The sequence below is a fragment of the Rhinoderma darwinii genome, chromosome 3, assembly GCF_050947455.1.
Source record: "Rhinoderma darwinii isolate aRhiDar2 chromosome 3, aRhiDar2.hap1, whole genome shotgun sequence".
Taxonomy (NCBI): domain Eukaryota; kingdom Metazoa; phylum Chordata; class Amphibia; order Anura; family Rhinodermatidae; genus Rhinoderma; species Rhinoderma darwinii.
The window spans coordinates 87656473-87672663 of NC_134689.1; the positions used below are offsets into that span (position 1 = coordinate 87656473).

General features: G+C 43.2%; 1 protein-coding gene across 1 annotated transcript in view; it reads right to left on the minus strand.

The window, feature by feature from the left end:
• LOC142750375 (uncharacterized) overlaps positions 1-16191 on the minus strand; it is a 468269-nt gene that overhangs the window by 398268 nt on the left and 53810 nt on the right. Inside the window, exons 8-10 of the mRNA XM_075859374.1 lie at positions 12337-12441; positions 9392-9496; positions 4558-4689 (exon numbers count right to left, since the gene is read on the minus strand). Of these exons, the coding sequence (XP_075715489.1) occupies positions 4558-4689; positions 9392-9496; positions 12337-12441 (342 nt within the window). The remainder of the gene's footprint in view (positions 1-4557; positions 4690-9391; positions 9497-12336; positions 12442-16191) is intronic.

Sequence of the window (16191 nt, forward strand, 5' to 3'; positions counted from 1 at the left end):
GTAATAAACGGCTGTTTGGACACACGGCGAGGCTGAGAAGGGAAAGAGCGCCATTTGGCTTTTGGAACTCAAATTTAGCAGGAATGGTTTGCGGAGGCCATGTTACATTTACAAAGCCCCTGAGGGGACAAAACAGTGGAAACCCCCCACAAGTGACCCCATTTTGGAAACAACACCCATTGAGGAAATTATCTAGGGGTATAGTGAGCGATTTGACACCACAGTTTTTTTGCAGAAATTATTGGAAGTAGGCCCTGAAAATAATAATCTACATTTTTTCAAAGAAAATGTAGGTTTAGCTAATTTTTTCTCATTTCCAGAAGGACTAAAGGAGAAAAAGCACCACAAAATTTGTAAAGCAATTTCTCCCGAGTAAAACAATACCCCACATGTGGTAATAAACGGCTGTTTGGACACACGGCAGGGCTTAGAAGGGAAAGAGCACTATTTGACTTTTTGAGATCACATTTAGCAGGAATGATTTGCGGAGGCCAGGTCACATTTGCAAAGCCCCTGAGGGGACAAAACAATGAAAACGCCCAAAAAGGGACTCCATTTAGGAAACTACACCTCTTGAAGAATGCATCTAGGGGTGTAGTGAGCATTTTGACCCCACAGATGTTTCATAGAATTTATTAGAATTAGGCAGTGAAAATAAAAACAGTCCTTTTTCTTCAATAAGACGTAGCTTTAGCGCAAATTTTTTCATTTTCTCAACAAATAAAGGAAAAAAAGAACCCAACATTTGTAAAGCTATTTCTCCCGAGTACGGCAATACCCCATATGTGGTCATAAACTGCTGTTTGGGCAAACGGCAGGGCTCAGAAGGGAAGGACCGCCATTTGGAGTGCAGATGTTGCTGGATTGGTTTCTGGGCACCTGTGGGCCCAAAACAGTGGAAACCCCCCAGAAGTGACCCCATTTTGTAAACTACACCCCTCAATGCATTTACCAAGGGGTGTAGTAAGCATTTTAACCCTGCAGGTGTTTTGTAGAAATTAGTGTGCGCTCAATGTTGCAGAGTGAAAATGGGATTTTTTTCCATAGATATGCCAATATGTGGTGCCCGGCTTGTGCCACCATAACAAGACAGCTCTCTAATTATTATGCTGTGTTTCCCGGTTTTAGAAACACCCTACATGTGGCCCTAATCTTTTGTCTGGACATATGACAGGGCTCAGAAGTGAAGAGTACCATGCGGAGTGGAGGCCTAATTTGGCGATTTACAAAGTATTGGTTCACAACTGCAGAGGCTCAGATGTGAAATAATAAAAAGAAACCCCTGATAAGTGACCCCATTATGGAACTGCACCCCTCAAGGCATTTATTAAGGGGTGTAGTGAGCATTTTCACCCCACAGGTCTTTTCCATAAATGAATGCGCTGCGGATGGTGCAAATTAAAAATTTATATTTTTCCCTAGATATGCCATTCAGTGGCAAATATGTCATGCCCAGCTTATGACGCTGGAGACACACACCACAAAAATTGTTAAAAGGGTTCTCACGGGTATGACGGTGCCATATATGTTGAAGGAAACTGCTGTTTGGGCACGCTGTAGGGTTCAGGGCCGAGGGAGCACCATTTGGCTTTTGGAGAGCGGATTTTGCTTGGTACTATATTTGTTTGAGTATTGCTGGTGTTTTATAATGTGGGGGTACATGTAAGCGGGGCGGAGTATATAAGGGGCATAGTCAGGTGGTATAAAAAAATAAAAATAATCCATAGATGTGTGTAAAGCTGTGAAGCAGTCCTTTCTGCACAGGCCGGTGTCGCACTGATAAATGGTGTCATTTCTTATCCCCCTTTTGGTCCACACTCCGCGCCTTTGTAGTTTGGGGAATTTTGCTGGGAAAGTATTATCCTGGTATAATACGGGCACCGTCGCTTCCATCGGATATGATTGGGCCCTCCCTTCCTGGTTCCCTAATTTTAGGTCCTTGATAAATCGCCTCTTGAAACAGAAGAAATGTTCTCCTCGGGCACAACTGCATATTTTTTTATTTCCTGACTTATTGGAGCCATAACTAATTTTATTTTTCATAGACGTAGCGGTATGAGGGCTGGTTTGTTGCGGGACGAGCTGTAGTTATTATTGGTACCATTTTGGGGTACATGTGACTTTTTGATCACCTTTTATCCTATTTTTTGGGATGCCAGGTAAACCAAAAAACGCAATTCTGGCACAGCTTTTTTTGGTTTTTTTTTATACAGAGTTCACCACGCATTATAAACTACATGTTACCTTTATTCTGCGGGTCAGTACGATTCCGGCGATACCTCATTTATAGAACTTTTTTATGTTTTACAACTTTTTGCACAATAAAATTACTTTTGTAAAAAGAATGTATTTTTTCTGTCGCCAAGTTGTGAGAACCATAACGTTTTAATTTTTTTGTCGACGGAGTTGTATGAGGGCTTGTTTTTTGCGGGACGAGCTATAGTTTTTATAGGTACCATTTTTGGATACGTGCGACTTTTTGATCACTTTTTATTGTAATATTTGTAGGGCAAAGTGACTAAAAAACAGAAACTCTGGTAACGTTTTTTACGGGTTTTTTTTACGCTGTTCACCGCGTGCAATAAATAATATAATATTTTGATACCTCCGGTCGTTACGGTCGTGGCGATACCAAATACATATGGTTTATTATTATTTTTCAATAATAAAGGACTTGATAAGAGTAAAAGGGGGATTGTGTGTTATTTGATTACTTGAAACTTTTATTGTTTTCAAACTTTTATTTTTTGCACTTTTTTTTACACTTTTTTATACTTTTTTTACACTTTTTCTCAAGTCCCACTAGGGGACTTGAAGGTCCAACGGTCAGATTTTTTTTTTTCTAATACATTGCACTACCTATGTAGTGCAATGTATTAGATCTGTCAGTCATTCACTGACAGCAAGCCGTTTAGGCTTCGCCTCCCGGCGGGGCCTAAATCGGCTTCCGTAATGGCAGAGCAGGAGACCATTGTGTCTCCTGTTGCCATAACAGCAGTCGCCAGTCCCGATTGCCTGTCAGGGCTGGCGATCTGCTTGTAACCGCTACGATGCAGCAATCGCTTTCGATTGCTGCATCGAAGGGGTTAATGGCAGGGATCGGAGCTAGCTCCGGTTCCTGCCGTTACAGGTGGATGTCAGCTGTACAGTACAGCTGACTTCCACCGCTGATGACGCCGGATCAGCTCCTGACCCGGCGCCATCTTGCCGGCAGCTACGGAAGCCGATCAGGCTCCGCCGCCGGGCGGATCTTGACCGGCTTCGGTGCTAGGCAGACCGGGAGGCCAGTATTAGGCCTCCGGTTGCCATTGCAGCCACCGGAACCCCGGCAATTTCATTACTGGGGTTCCGATGAGCTGCAAACACCTTAAGTGCAGCGATCGCGTTTGAGCGCTGCACTTAAGGGGTTAATGGCGGGGATCGAAGCTAATTTCGGTCCCCGCCGTTACAGTCGGATGTCAGCTGTAAGATACAGCTGAGATCCGGTGATGATGGGACCGGCTCAGCTTCTGAGCCGGTGCCAAACGTTTGACGTACATGTACGGCAAGATGCGGGAAGTCAGTACTTTTCATGACGTACATGTACGTCAAATGTCGGGAAGGGGTTAATAAGTCGTTATCAGATCGTATTTGCCTATGCTCTGAATAACTCCCATATCTTTTCACACTTCGATAATCTCTCTTCAGTTTTTGTGAAATCAATTGTTTACATGCCTTTTGCAAGACATTGAACTATTTCACGCTTTTCATCTTCAGAAAGATCTATCTTCCTCCCCATATTGCATAACAACGGTGACTTGCCTAATAATGTGGAACAATCTCTTTAAGTTAAGGTCCTTTTACACTTGCTCATTTTGGCTGTAACAACGAACGCCGAAAACGAGACAGCTCATTGATCGGCGCTCGTTTGCTCCTTTCACGAAGAGCTATGTATGGGGACGAGCACTCGTCCCCATACATTTCTATCAAGTCAGCAGCTAGTCTCCCTGTTTATACAGGGAGATGTGCTGCCGACAATATTATTGTAGGCTGCCGAAACTATACGATCAGCCGATGAACGAGCGTTTGCTTGTGCATTGGTTGATCGTTGCCCTGTTTATACAGGGCAATGACCTGGAACGAGAGTTCCGTCAATGCTCGTTTGCCCGATAATTGCCCAGTGTAAAAGAGCCCCAACATTCCCTTTAATCAAGAACACCTGGCAATCTAATTAACAAACCTGTTTGAGATGGATACCAGACATCTAAAAACCATGAAAGAAAAACAAACACTGTTTGAAAAAAAGAAACTGTAAATGATTATTTAACTCAAATCTTAATCATATTTAACGTGCATAATAATTTGGAACACCGTATAGTAGGCCCACGACTGCATTTATTTGTGACAGGGTTATGCAACCATTCGATTTTTTTTAAATAATATATACACACACAAATAGGCAGAAACTTAAGGAATAAACCAAATTGGCTTGAATAACTAAAAAGTTATATTATTGATCAGAAATGTGAATGCTAAATGACGCCTGAGTGTGATAGGAAGATATTACTTACTACTTACTAATATTATAAATATTAAATGGTTCAGGCATCTCATTAATAGCTTGTGCTCTGCTGATATCCATAAGAGTAGAATTTTTACGGACTTGTTTTTCCTGAACAAATGCAGCTTCCCTAAATTCAATCTGTGAATCTAAAAATATAAAAAAGACAGCAATCAGCCATGGAAAAATTAGATTTTTGTATTCACCGTAAAATCTTTTCCTCGTAATCATCGGGGGACACAGCACCATGAATAAAGGCACCAGGAGGCTGACACGTCATACCGTTCCACAGACACTGGCTAAATCAGTTTGTACAAAAAGAACAAAAAACAGTCCCTAGTCCGGGAAGAAAAAACAAATCGAACAGCAAAAATAAAATCGATCCAGCGCCTGAAACAAGGAGGGCAGGATCTGTGCGTCCCGCCCCCCCCCCCCCAAACACGGAATACCATGAAAAAAGACAAAAAAAAAACAAAAACACAAAACAGGATTTTTTGAGTACTCACCGTAAAATCCTTTTCTTATGCAGTTCATTGGTGGACACAGAACGTGGGTATATGCTAGCCAACACGCGAAGGGAATTGCTCAAATTAACAACCATAAATGCAAAAAAGACTTTTAAACAATTGGATGGGAGCGGTGTCCCCCAATAAACTGGACAAGTTAAGGATTTTATGGTAAGTACTAAAAAAAAAAAAAAACAACTATTTTCTTGCTCGTTACATTGGGGGACACAGACTGTGGGATGTCCTAGAGCAGTCCCCAGCGGCAGGAACAGAACATAGGACATGGTTAGTTATTCCACAGATGCCTGCAATACTTTGTGACCCAGAGAAGCATCTGCAGAGGCGAAGGTTTGCACCTGGTAGAACCTGACAAAGGTGTGCAGAGAAGACCACTTAGCCGCCTTGCACAAATGAAGGGCAGAGACCTGATGGCGCACAGCCCAGGAATCCCCAACCGCTCTTGTAGAATAGGCCATGACCGGTGAAGGGGGAACCTTCGTCAGGAACGAGATTATTTGAATCCACCGAGCAATGGTGGCTTTAGAGGCCGCCATACCCTTCCTGGGACCCTCTGGGAGGATGAAGAGCGAATTCGACCACCGGAATGAAGCAGTGATAGAAAAGTAAATCTGAAGAGCACGGACGACATCTAGGTTGTGGAGGAAATGCTCCCCTGAATGCCTGGGAGAAGGACAAAAAGACGGCAAGACAATATCCTTTCATCTGGAGGGCCGAAACCACATTAGGCAAAAAGGAGGGCACGGTGTGGAGCAACGCCTTGTCTTGGTGAAGAGTCAATAATAGAGAATGATGAGAGCTGCCAACTCTGAGACCCTCAGGATAGAGGTCACCGCAACCAGAAAAACCACCTTCCAGTAAAGAAAATGGGGAGACTTCTCTCAAGCGATCAAATGGGGTTGGCTGTAAGACATGCAAGACCAAATTCAGATCCCACAAGGAAAATCGGAGAACGATAAGGGGGACCGGATGAGCCAGCCCCTACAAAAAAAAAAAAAAGTCTTAATGTCCCTTTTAGACGCCAACGGGCGACCCTTCAGGGAGATGAGCTAACCCGTGATCCAACCCCCTTTTTAAAATAGATCAAATCCTGGACAAAGAAAACCAGAAGGGGGAAGATTGCGATCCTCACACCAACCAAGGTAAGCCTTCAAATGTACGATGGTAAATGTGGGCTGAAGAGGACTTTCTGGCCTTAAGCATAGTGAAGATAACATGCTCTGAAAAACCACGAGTCCTTAAACCGGCAGCTTCCAGTGTCACGCAGTTAAACGTAGTGACCTTAATGTCCGGTGGGAGAGAGATCTCAGAGAGAAGGTTGGGACGAAGGACCTACAGCGGCGTGGCCAATCTGGGACTGGCAGGAATACCTTCCGCTTAGAGCCCAGTTCAGCAGGAGGAAGGAGCGCCCCCAGGAGTCCACCAACGTAGCAAGCAACAGACAGAGATGGTAAAGGATGAACTTCAGATCCAGCAATTGCAAGTATCTGTCCCACCAGGAGAGAATCTCCCACTGCAGAGGGCGCGTGTGGAACTATGCAAATGGAATTGTACCGATTGAGGGCACCATTGTCCTTAGAATCTGCATGCAGAGGAGGAATGCAGTCGGCACAGCTGTTTGTAAGGAAAGAACCCCTTCCTGAAGAATGGAGAGATGCTCTAAAAGGGAAACTTATGCCGAGCGTCAATGGAGACCCCCAAAAAGATTATTTGATTCGAAGGAGATAGGCAAGACTTGAACTGGTTGATGATCCAACCGAATTGACTGTGTCCAGAGAGATCTAGAGAGCCATTTTGTTGTACTCCCTGGAGGCAGATGTGTTTAGGATGTCGTCTAGGTACAGGGTGACCGACACCGCCCTGATGCAAACGATTGCCATCACGACAAAAAACGTTCGTAAACACTCTCGGGTCTGTGCTCAGACCGAAAGGAAGGGCCACAAATTGGTAATGACGAGACAGGTGGTTAGTACATAGAGACGTGTAGATACGCGTCCTTAAGGTCCAGAGGAAATACCCCGTTCTATAGAAGCAATGACAGAACGGAGCTATTCCATCCGAAAAGGACACACCTGAACATGCGAGTTGAGATCCTGGATGGGCTGTACTGAAACGTCCTTTTGGGGGACGACAAAAAGGTTGGACTAAAAGCCCCAGAACCTTTGGTTTGAGGGTATCGACTGCACGAAAAAAAGGGTGCCATCCTGGATAGGGACTGAGGAACAGCAGACTAGAGAAACTCTGGAGGGAGGCTGGCAAATTCCATTCTGTATCCTAAAGATACTACATTTTGAATCCAAGCGTCCAAAATCTAAGAGCCAGACGTCTTTGAAGTACAGAAGCCTGCCTCCCCCCAACTCGAGGCAAGTCGAGTGGGGTGCACCTTCAGGCAGAAGTGGCCTTGCTGGTCCCAACTGTATTACTTGGAGAACGGGGATGCCAGGAGGACCGGGTCTTGAAGAAAGGCAGACTAAGACATGGACAGGGAATACATAAGAGGAAGGGCATTAGATTCCGGCGGGCGAACAGACATGCCACCCAGAACGAACTGAGTAACGTTTGCCACAGTATCAACCGCCTGGAAAAGGTAATTAGCCCATTCGGGATCCACACCCATCATACCATAAGTGAGCAACACTAGGGGTGGCAGAGGTCACAGGCATTTGGCTAGGAAGCCGGCATGCGTCACAGAAGGAAGTAGAGTGACCACATGGAAATTTAGCATTGCATTTAGAGTAGGCATAATAAATGGCAACGGTTGTCTGGCGTGAGGGTTCCAATATAGGGTCAGACATGGCAGTAGAGAAGGTTACTTAACTTCACACAGAGGAGTGAGAAGAAAAAAAATAATAAAAAGCACTTAGGCCTCATGCACACCACGGTAAAAAAATCTCCATAATTGCGGACCGCAATTACAGACCCACCCGATTCTATTGGCCGCGGACACCTTTCCGTATCGCTACGGATAGGTGTCCGTGCCGTAGAACCGTGCTGGGAATTATAACGCATGTCCTACTTTTCGGATTTTACGGGCGGTGCTCCCATACAATCGCGGGCAGTGATTACGGGCACGACCATGTGTATGAGGCCTTAAACTGCGTAGCAAGGAGTATTCCTATTCAGGACGTAATGGCTGCTTCACCTAGCGCTGCTAGAGAGGTGTACAAATTTAAAACTAGCACAGTAAGAAAAGAGTGTGCTCCCTTAGGAAACTAACTCCGTGCCTGTGAGCTAGGGCACGTGTAGGGGTATAGAAGATGCAAAGGCTGATCCTACCCACTTCCAAGATGTCAGTAGTCCTCATGAGGCAAGAAGCAGCACCGCAGTCCAGGATGTCCTATGTCACCAACTGCATCCGTCCAAATGGAGGACAGCAGAGGGGGAACGCTGAAGCCCCACCCACGGAGAACTGCGATTTGCCCCTGGCGGTCATGTGAGTAGGTTTGTCAATCAAGGGAGACACATGATTCCCCATGTGGAGATAGGGAAAAAAAAAAAAAGAAAATACACTGGAGCACTATTTACCCAATACAGAAGCCCCCGCTGGGTCTGTGCAATGAAGCGCAAACTGGCGCCCAAAAGTGTCTGAGAGGGCAAAGGGAAATACTCAGGGAATAGGCTGGTCCAGCAGACCGCCACAGTGGTGGTTGGGGAGTGGGGTTAAATATCACTCACCCAACTATATCAAACAGATGTAATAACAAGCAGGCCAGTGGGTGACAGGGAAGTTGATGCTCTTGTCCCGCTTATCTTTATAGGCAGGATGGACAACAGTGCATTAGCATATAACATTGTGCGCCCGCAGAATGGGAAAATAGGGAGGCCATGTGACCCTAGTTCTGTGGGCATGGTATATCCTGTAGGAGTCACTTTTTTTTCATAGCGTCAAACCTTCTAGTGGCAACAGCATATACCCATGGTCTGTGTCCCCCAATGTAATGAAGAAAACCCATTAAAGGGGTTCTCATCAAGACAAGCACTTCTCTAAATAAGGCAACCCCAGTGGATGAGCTGATCGCCGCAGGTCTAGTTCCCGGAACCTGGCAATATATGAAGTCTGCATGGCCATACATTCCCCAATGACATTATCATTGAATGGCTGACTTTGTAATATATACACAGGCCAGTTATGCCAGAGTGCGAGCACTTCTTACTTGGCAGCTCTCCTCCCTGGCTCCCTATTTACGTAGTCTTAATAGGGCATTTGGACAGGGATGATCTGGATCAGACAACTCTTCAAATCTCTACAAAAGGCTTTAATTAGAAGATTAAGCAGATGAAATTACAGTCCATAACTTCATTAATGTTTTTAGCCTCGACGTCTCACCTTCACGGACTTGTTCAGGCGATGAATAGGAGCATTCTTTTTCTCGGTCGCAGTCATACTCCTCATATGATTCATGGTTTAAAGAACTGCTTGATGCACTGTCATCTGTAGAATTAAGGAATTCCTTCAGAGGTGTTTTTTTTTCTCTACTGAATTAATAAACTCCTTGTAACGCTTTGTAAGAAAGAATTGACATTTAATTTCTTCAAGGATTTTACAAGCTGATTTTTTCCATTTCCTATTGACACTTTAAAAAACAGGCCTCAAAATACAATTCAAAAACAGTTGCAAAAATGAAAAAAAAAAAAAAAAAAAAACACACTAAAAATCAGCTTAAAAACTCCTGGATTCAGAGGCTGTTTTCTCTTAAAATCAGTCTAATTTGAGTCTTTTGCAGCAGAAACCGCGGCAAAAAACGACCGAAGTTGACTCCCATTGATTTCAATGCGAGGTGGAGGTGTTTTTTTTTTTTTACCGCGAGTAAAAAAAAAAAAGCCTTGCGGAAAAAAGAAGCGACACGCCCTATCTTGAGGCGTTTTCCGCCTCAAAAACCCCATTGAAATCAATGGGAGACAGAAATAAACGCGTTTTGTAGACAAGATTTTTGCCGCGTTTTCCGGCAAAAAAACGCTCGCGGTTTCTCCATCCTTCTGTTGGAGATCGCTAAAAAAAAGCATAAAAAAACGTGGCAAAAAACGCAGCAAAACACGTGTGCGTGTGTAAAAACCACATGAAAAAACCAGAGCCGATTTTTCCAGGCAGAATTTTCTGCCTGCAAAAAAAAAAAAACTGTGCGAACAGGGCCTTAGGAAAGTTTTATTCTAAATTTATATTTACTTCATGTAATGGATATTAAATGTGCAGTAAGCTATGCAAGCTTCTCAGAAAATGTTTTAGCTGACAAAGTGTTAAATATACTGTACTATTAACTGATCAAGCATGTGAGGCGGTTTAACTTCTGAACATTGTAATCTCCAGAGGAAGTTCAATTGTGGCCTAATCTCATTCTGAGGTGTAAAACATTTCATGACAGAAAAGCCACAAACGGTTTTCAGTTAGTCTAAATCGCAATACGCCTTGATATGTGTATATAAACCTGTGCTTATGTGATGAAGGCCAGACAACTGCTGATCTGCCACTTGTGTCCTTGCCGCAAGAATAAAAGAAGCGCCTTCTCAACTTATTCAGATGAATCCTTCAATTGTTTTGACAAGAATGGAAAATTCTCCTAATAAATACATGCCGTGCAAACATGGCCGAAGGGTACCTGTACATGTGCAGATTTTTATCTGGTTTTGGTGCAGATTTTAAAGTCAAAACCAGGTGTAGTTCCATAAAGGGTAAGAAAGCACGTGTCTATTCACACATCACCATCGAGGTGCGGTTAGAACTGCATTTAAAAAAACGCATCCGATCTTACATTGATTTTGTGCGTTTTTTGATGCGGTTGGAGTTTTTTTTTAAATTACATTTCATGTTTTTGTTATATATAACTTAAAATGTTGAACTTATTTTTACTGGGTTATTTGCCCCAAACAGAGGACTTGAAAATGTGATTGATTGTACAATATACTGCAATACGTCTGTTTTTTGTGTCATGTGCCTATCACATTTATCCTAAGGAGTACAAAGCTGGCAGACCTAGGGGCGATTAGAACCCGTGGCTGTCATGACAACCTATAAGCACCCCACGATCACATTGCGGGGAACGCGGGATAAGGGGACAGAGGGAGCCCCCACCCCTGTATACACTCCCTACTGCATCCGCTGTACATATACAGTGGATGTCACAAAGGTTTAAGATGCCATGTATGTCTGAAAGAGGCAGACATACACTTCTCCATAACAGGGGTCACACAACTGCTATCCCACCTGGTGAGGCGGCTACGGCATTCAGGTGGAAAAATGAATGTAGGTGACGGCACATGTGCAAGGCTCTCTCCACTGACTCCTATGGGACTTACAGGAACCGTCGAGAAAGCAGGCCACGCGGCCACCACTCCATTCATTCTCTGCCTGAATGAGGCAGGTTATAGAGACCGGTTGACAAGTGTGTCCCAGAGCTGGTACCGACATCTTTTAGATATTTAAGGCATATCCCGTGGATATGACAAATCTCTAATGTGGGGAAAAACCCCCTAAATATAGCAACCCCAGTGGATGAGCTTATTGCCACAGGTCCAGTTCCGGGAACCCGACAACATATACATTTTAGAAAGGGAGGAAACCTCCAGCTCACCGGTCTGATGCGTCTCCGGACTTGCCGCTCGGCTCCCCGCTACAGCTGGCGGTACGTAATGGAGAAAGAGAGAAAATGATCCAGCGCTGAGTCGTGCTTTAGTTTAAAAAGGAAGAAGTGTTCCCACCTTTATTGGGGAAATGAGATTAAAAATGACGAGAGACGCAGTCCCAAGATGTATGGTAGTTCTGGGTGATTACCCTGGCCTACGCGTTTCAAGCACGTACCGTGCTCTTAATCATGGCAAAGATAATCATGCCATGATTAAGAGCACGGTACGTGCTTGAAACGCGTAGGCCAGGGTAATCACCCAGAACTACCATACATCTTGGGACTGCGTCTCCCGTCATTTTTAATCTCATTTCCCCAATAAAGGTGGGAACACTTCTTCCTTTTTAAACTAAAGCACGACTCAGCGCTGGATCATTTTCTCTCTTTCTCCAACATATACATTTTGTATGGCCATACATTCCCCAATTACATTATCATTGCATGGCCGACTTTGTAATATATAAACAGGCCAGTTATGCCAGAGTGCGAGCACTTCTTACTTGGCAGCTCTCCTCCCTAGTACCCCATTTACGTAGTCTTAATAGGGCATTTGGACAAGGATGGTCTCGATAAGACAACTCTTCAAAAGGCTTTAATTAAGCAGATTAAGATATAGTCCATAACTTTATTAATGTTTTTAGCCTTGACGTCTCACCTTCACGGACTTGTTCAGGCGATGAATAGGAGCATTCATTTTCTCGGTCGCAGTCATACTCCGTATATGATTCAGGGTTTAAAGAACTGCTTGATGCATTGTCATCTGTAGAATTAAGGAATTCCTTCAGAGGTGTTCCCATCAGACACTTATAGCACATCAACACGATCCTCCCCAACTGACAGCATTATTGAGGAACAGACCATTGCACAAAGATAACGTAGGGGCTCGGACTACACCAAGAAACAGTGGTGTCACGTATCTGAGTATTATCACTCTGTAATGGAGTGTATAACGCAAGGCAAGAACCAAGAAATAGGTAAAGTACCTAATAAGTGTACACTATCTATTTAAAGAGGCTCTGTCCCCAGATTCTCAAATCCCTATCTCCTATTGCATGTGATCGGCGCTGCAATGTAGATAACAGTAAAGTTTTTTGTTTTTTTTAAATGTTCATTTTTGGCCAAGTTATGAGCCATTTTATATATATATGCAAATGAGGTTTGAAATGGACAACTGGGCGTGTTTTTTTCGTTCTGTCCAACTGGGCGTGTATTGTGTTTTTAACTGGGCGTGTTTACGTGTATGACGCTGACCAATCCGTGACCAGTCAGCGTCATACACTCCTCTACATTCATTTACACAGCAGCGATGTGCAGCCACATAAACAGAGATTAACGTTAATCAAGTGTCCTGATAATGAATACACATGAAATCCAGCCTGGACGTCATGTGTATTCAGAATCCTGACACTTCTGACTCTTTTCTTTGAGATTTCTAGCAAGTGAAACAAAATCTCGTTTACCTCCGTAATCTCACGAGATTTTGCTTCCCTTGCCGGAGTCTCACAGAAAAGATTCAGAAGTGTCAGGATTCTGAATACACATGACGTCCAGGCTGGATGGTCAAGTGTATTCATTATCAAGACACTGCAGTAACGTTAATCTCTGTATGTGGCTGCACATCGCTGCTGTGTAAATCAATGGAGAAGAGTGTATGATGCTGACTGGTCACTGATTGGTCAGCGTCATACACGTAAACACGCCCAGTTAAAAAAACACAATACACGCCCAGTGGGACATAACTAAAAAAAAACGCCCAGTTGTCCATTTCAAACCTCATTTGCATATATATAAAATAGCTCATAACTTGGCCAAAAATGAAAGTTTTTAAAAAAACAAAAAACGTTACTGTTATCTACATTGCAGCGCCGATCACATGCAATAGGAGATAGGGATTTCAGAATCTGGTGACAGAGCCTCTTTAATAAAAAGAGGCCATGTTCACACAGCTTATTTTGAGGCGCATTTTTGAGCGTAAATGCTGGTATTCCACTATGAAATACACTTGAAATACGCCTGCAAACAGTTGTAATTTATAAGAGACATTTCTACGATGCTAAATTAATAAACTCTGTGTAATAATGCACTTTGTAAAAAAGAATGGACACTTCATTTCTTCAAGCGTTTTACAAGCTGATTTTTCCCCTTGGCACGTTGCTTAAAAAATATGCCTCAAAGTACACTTGAAAAACTGTTGCGAAAATAAGAACTGCTTTGAAAATCAGCTTAAAGAAAACGCCTGGATTCAAAGACCGTTTTCTCTTGAAATCAGTCTAGTTTTTCTCGGCCTGAATATTTGCAGTGTGAACATGGCCTAATGCTACCCGTACATGTGCAAGTTTTGATCTGATTTTTGATGCAGTTTTCTTAGTCAAAAGCAGGTGTGGATCCATCAAGGCTAAAAGCACAAGGGTCTATTCACACGTTGCGTTTGAGGTGCGGTTAGAACCGCATTTAAAAAATGCATACGTTATTACTGCGATTTGGTGCGTTTGCGGTTTTTACTGCAACCACAGCCCTGGTATAAGACAAACATCACCATGTTTTCCCAATTACATAATACAACCCAATTAAAAAGACTGACCCAAAACAAAAAGACGACATGCATTTTTTTAAAACAAGCATCTGTATAGAAACAAGCCAAAACTGCACGTGTAAAGTACCCCAACGGTATATTGGCACGTTACAAACAAGGTGCGGTTAAAATAAAAACTATAAATACATCTGAAAGACCGCTAGCAGTTTTAGCGCTTTTTCAATGCGGTTTTCACAGGTTAAAACCTGTTAAATGTATTTCACCAGTAAACACTGCAACCACATAGAAAAATGCAGTAAAATAGTATGCAGATTTTCAAACGCACTCTAACCGCAAAATCGCATCAATGCATTTTGAAGGACGTGTAAACCGAGCCTAAATATACCCTCAGTGTATTGTTACTTCGCTAAAAAGCTACACATGACAAGTGTCTGACAACTGCAGGTCCATTCACACGATGCGGTTAAGGTACAATTAGAACCGCATCTGAAAGCTGCATGCGTTTTTCCCACGACCGCATTGAAAACCGCATGCGGTCTTTGGCTGTTCTAATCGCACCTCAACCCTGCTAATATACACTAAGACTGGGCTCACTCAGTGCAGTTTTTTTGTATTGATTAACTCCAAATGAGAGACATGAGTTTCTACAAAAAAAAACGCATGATAAAACCGCTACAAAAATGCACCATGTGAACCCAGTGTAACATGAATTGTCAAAAGATGGGATTTTAGGGAAATACTAAACATACAAAATGCATATAAACACAAAAAAGTATCCCAGTAATTTCTCCCTTCATTTCCTGCTTTAGGCTTTGTTCACATCTGCGTTGGGGTCCCGTTCTGACGTTCCGTCGGAGCGGGACCCTGAACAAACTGACAGATGGAAACCAGAGGTTTCCGTTTCCATCACCAATGATGACTGATCCGGTGCCCATGGATTCAGTTTGTCTCTGTAGTGCACTGGACCCGTTTTTCTGGAAGCAATAGCGTAGTCTACTACGGAATAGAACGTCAGAAGGGGACCCCAAAGCCTTACTTTGAGCATATTTTGTCTTATAATGCTATTTTCCCCTCACAATCCTGTGTCTGGCTTTAAGGGTAAATTCACATACTGTAAAATTGCTGTCAATTTTCAGTGCGGAATCTGCACTGAAAATCTGCGATATTTACAGCGTAATACATGTGGATGGAGTTTCTAAAAACTGAAACCACAAATAGCAGAAGAAACAAACGTGAAATTGAGGGTATCTGATCCATAGCAGGTCAATTAGGTTGAAAATTCTGTCGATTTGACAACGTTTTTACCCTTTGCAATTTATAGGCTCACCAAAATCTGCGTTAACTACAGAAAGGGCCAGTTCACAAGGAGTTTGACACGGACGCAAAAACCGTGTCGGAAAATGGGCCAAAAAACAGCCGAAAATGCCTCCCATTGATTTCAATGGGAATCAGAGGCGTTTTTTCCCGAGCGGAAAAACCGTCTCACGGTAAAAAGAAGCGACATGCACTATCTTGAGGCGTTTTCCGCTTCAAAAACCCCATTGAAATCAATGGGAGACGGAAATAAACGCATTTGACGCGTTTTTTTGCAGAGAGTTTTGCCACTTTTTTTCCCGTGTTTTGTGGCAAAAAACGCTTGCGGTTGGAGATAGCTTAAAAAAAAAATAAAAGAAACAAAAGTGTACAAAAAACGCGTCAAATTGCGCCCAAAAAACGAGTGTGGTGCAAAACCATTTAAAAAAACGGAGCTTATTTTTCCAGGCAGAATTTTCTGCCTGCAAAAAACTCAGTGTGAACATACCCAAATAGTCCATAGTGTGTGGACTTTGTCAAAGACAACTGGCCCCTTCTCTCTGCAGTAGGACAACCAGAATGTTAACCCGTCTCTTTTGGCAATTCTCCAGCTAAAAATGGAGATCAGAAGAAAATTACCCTGTGTTCTGTCAGCGACGCGCAGAAGATCATGTAGACTAAGGT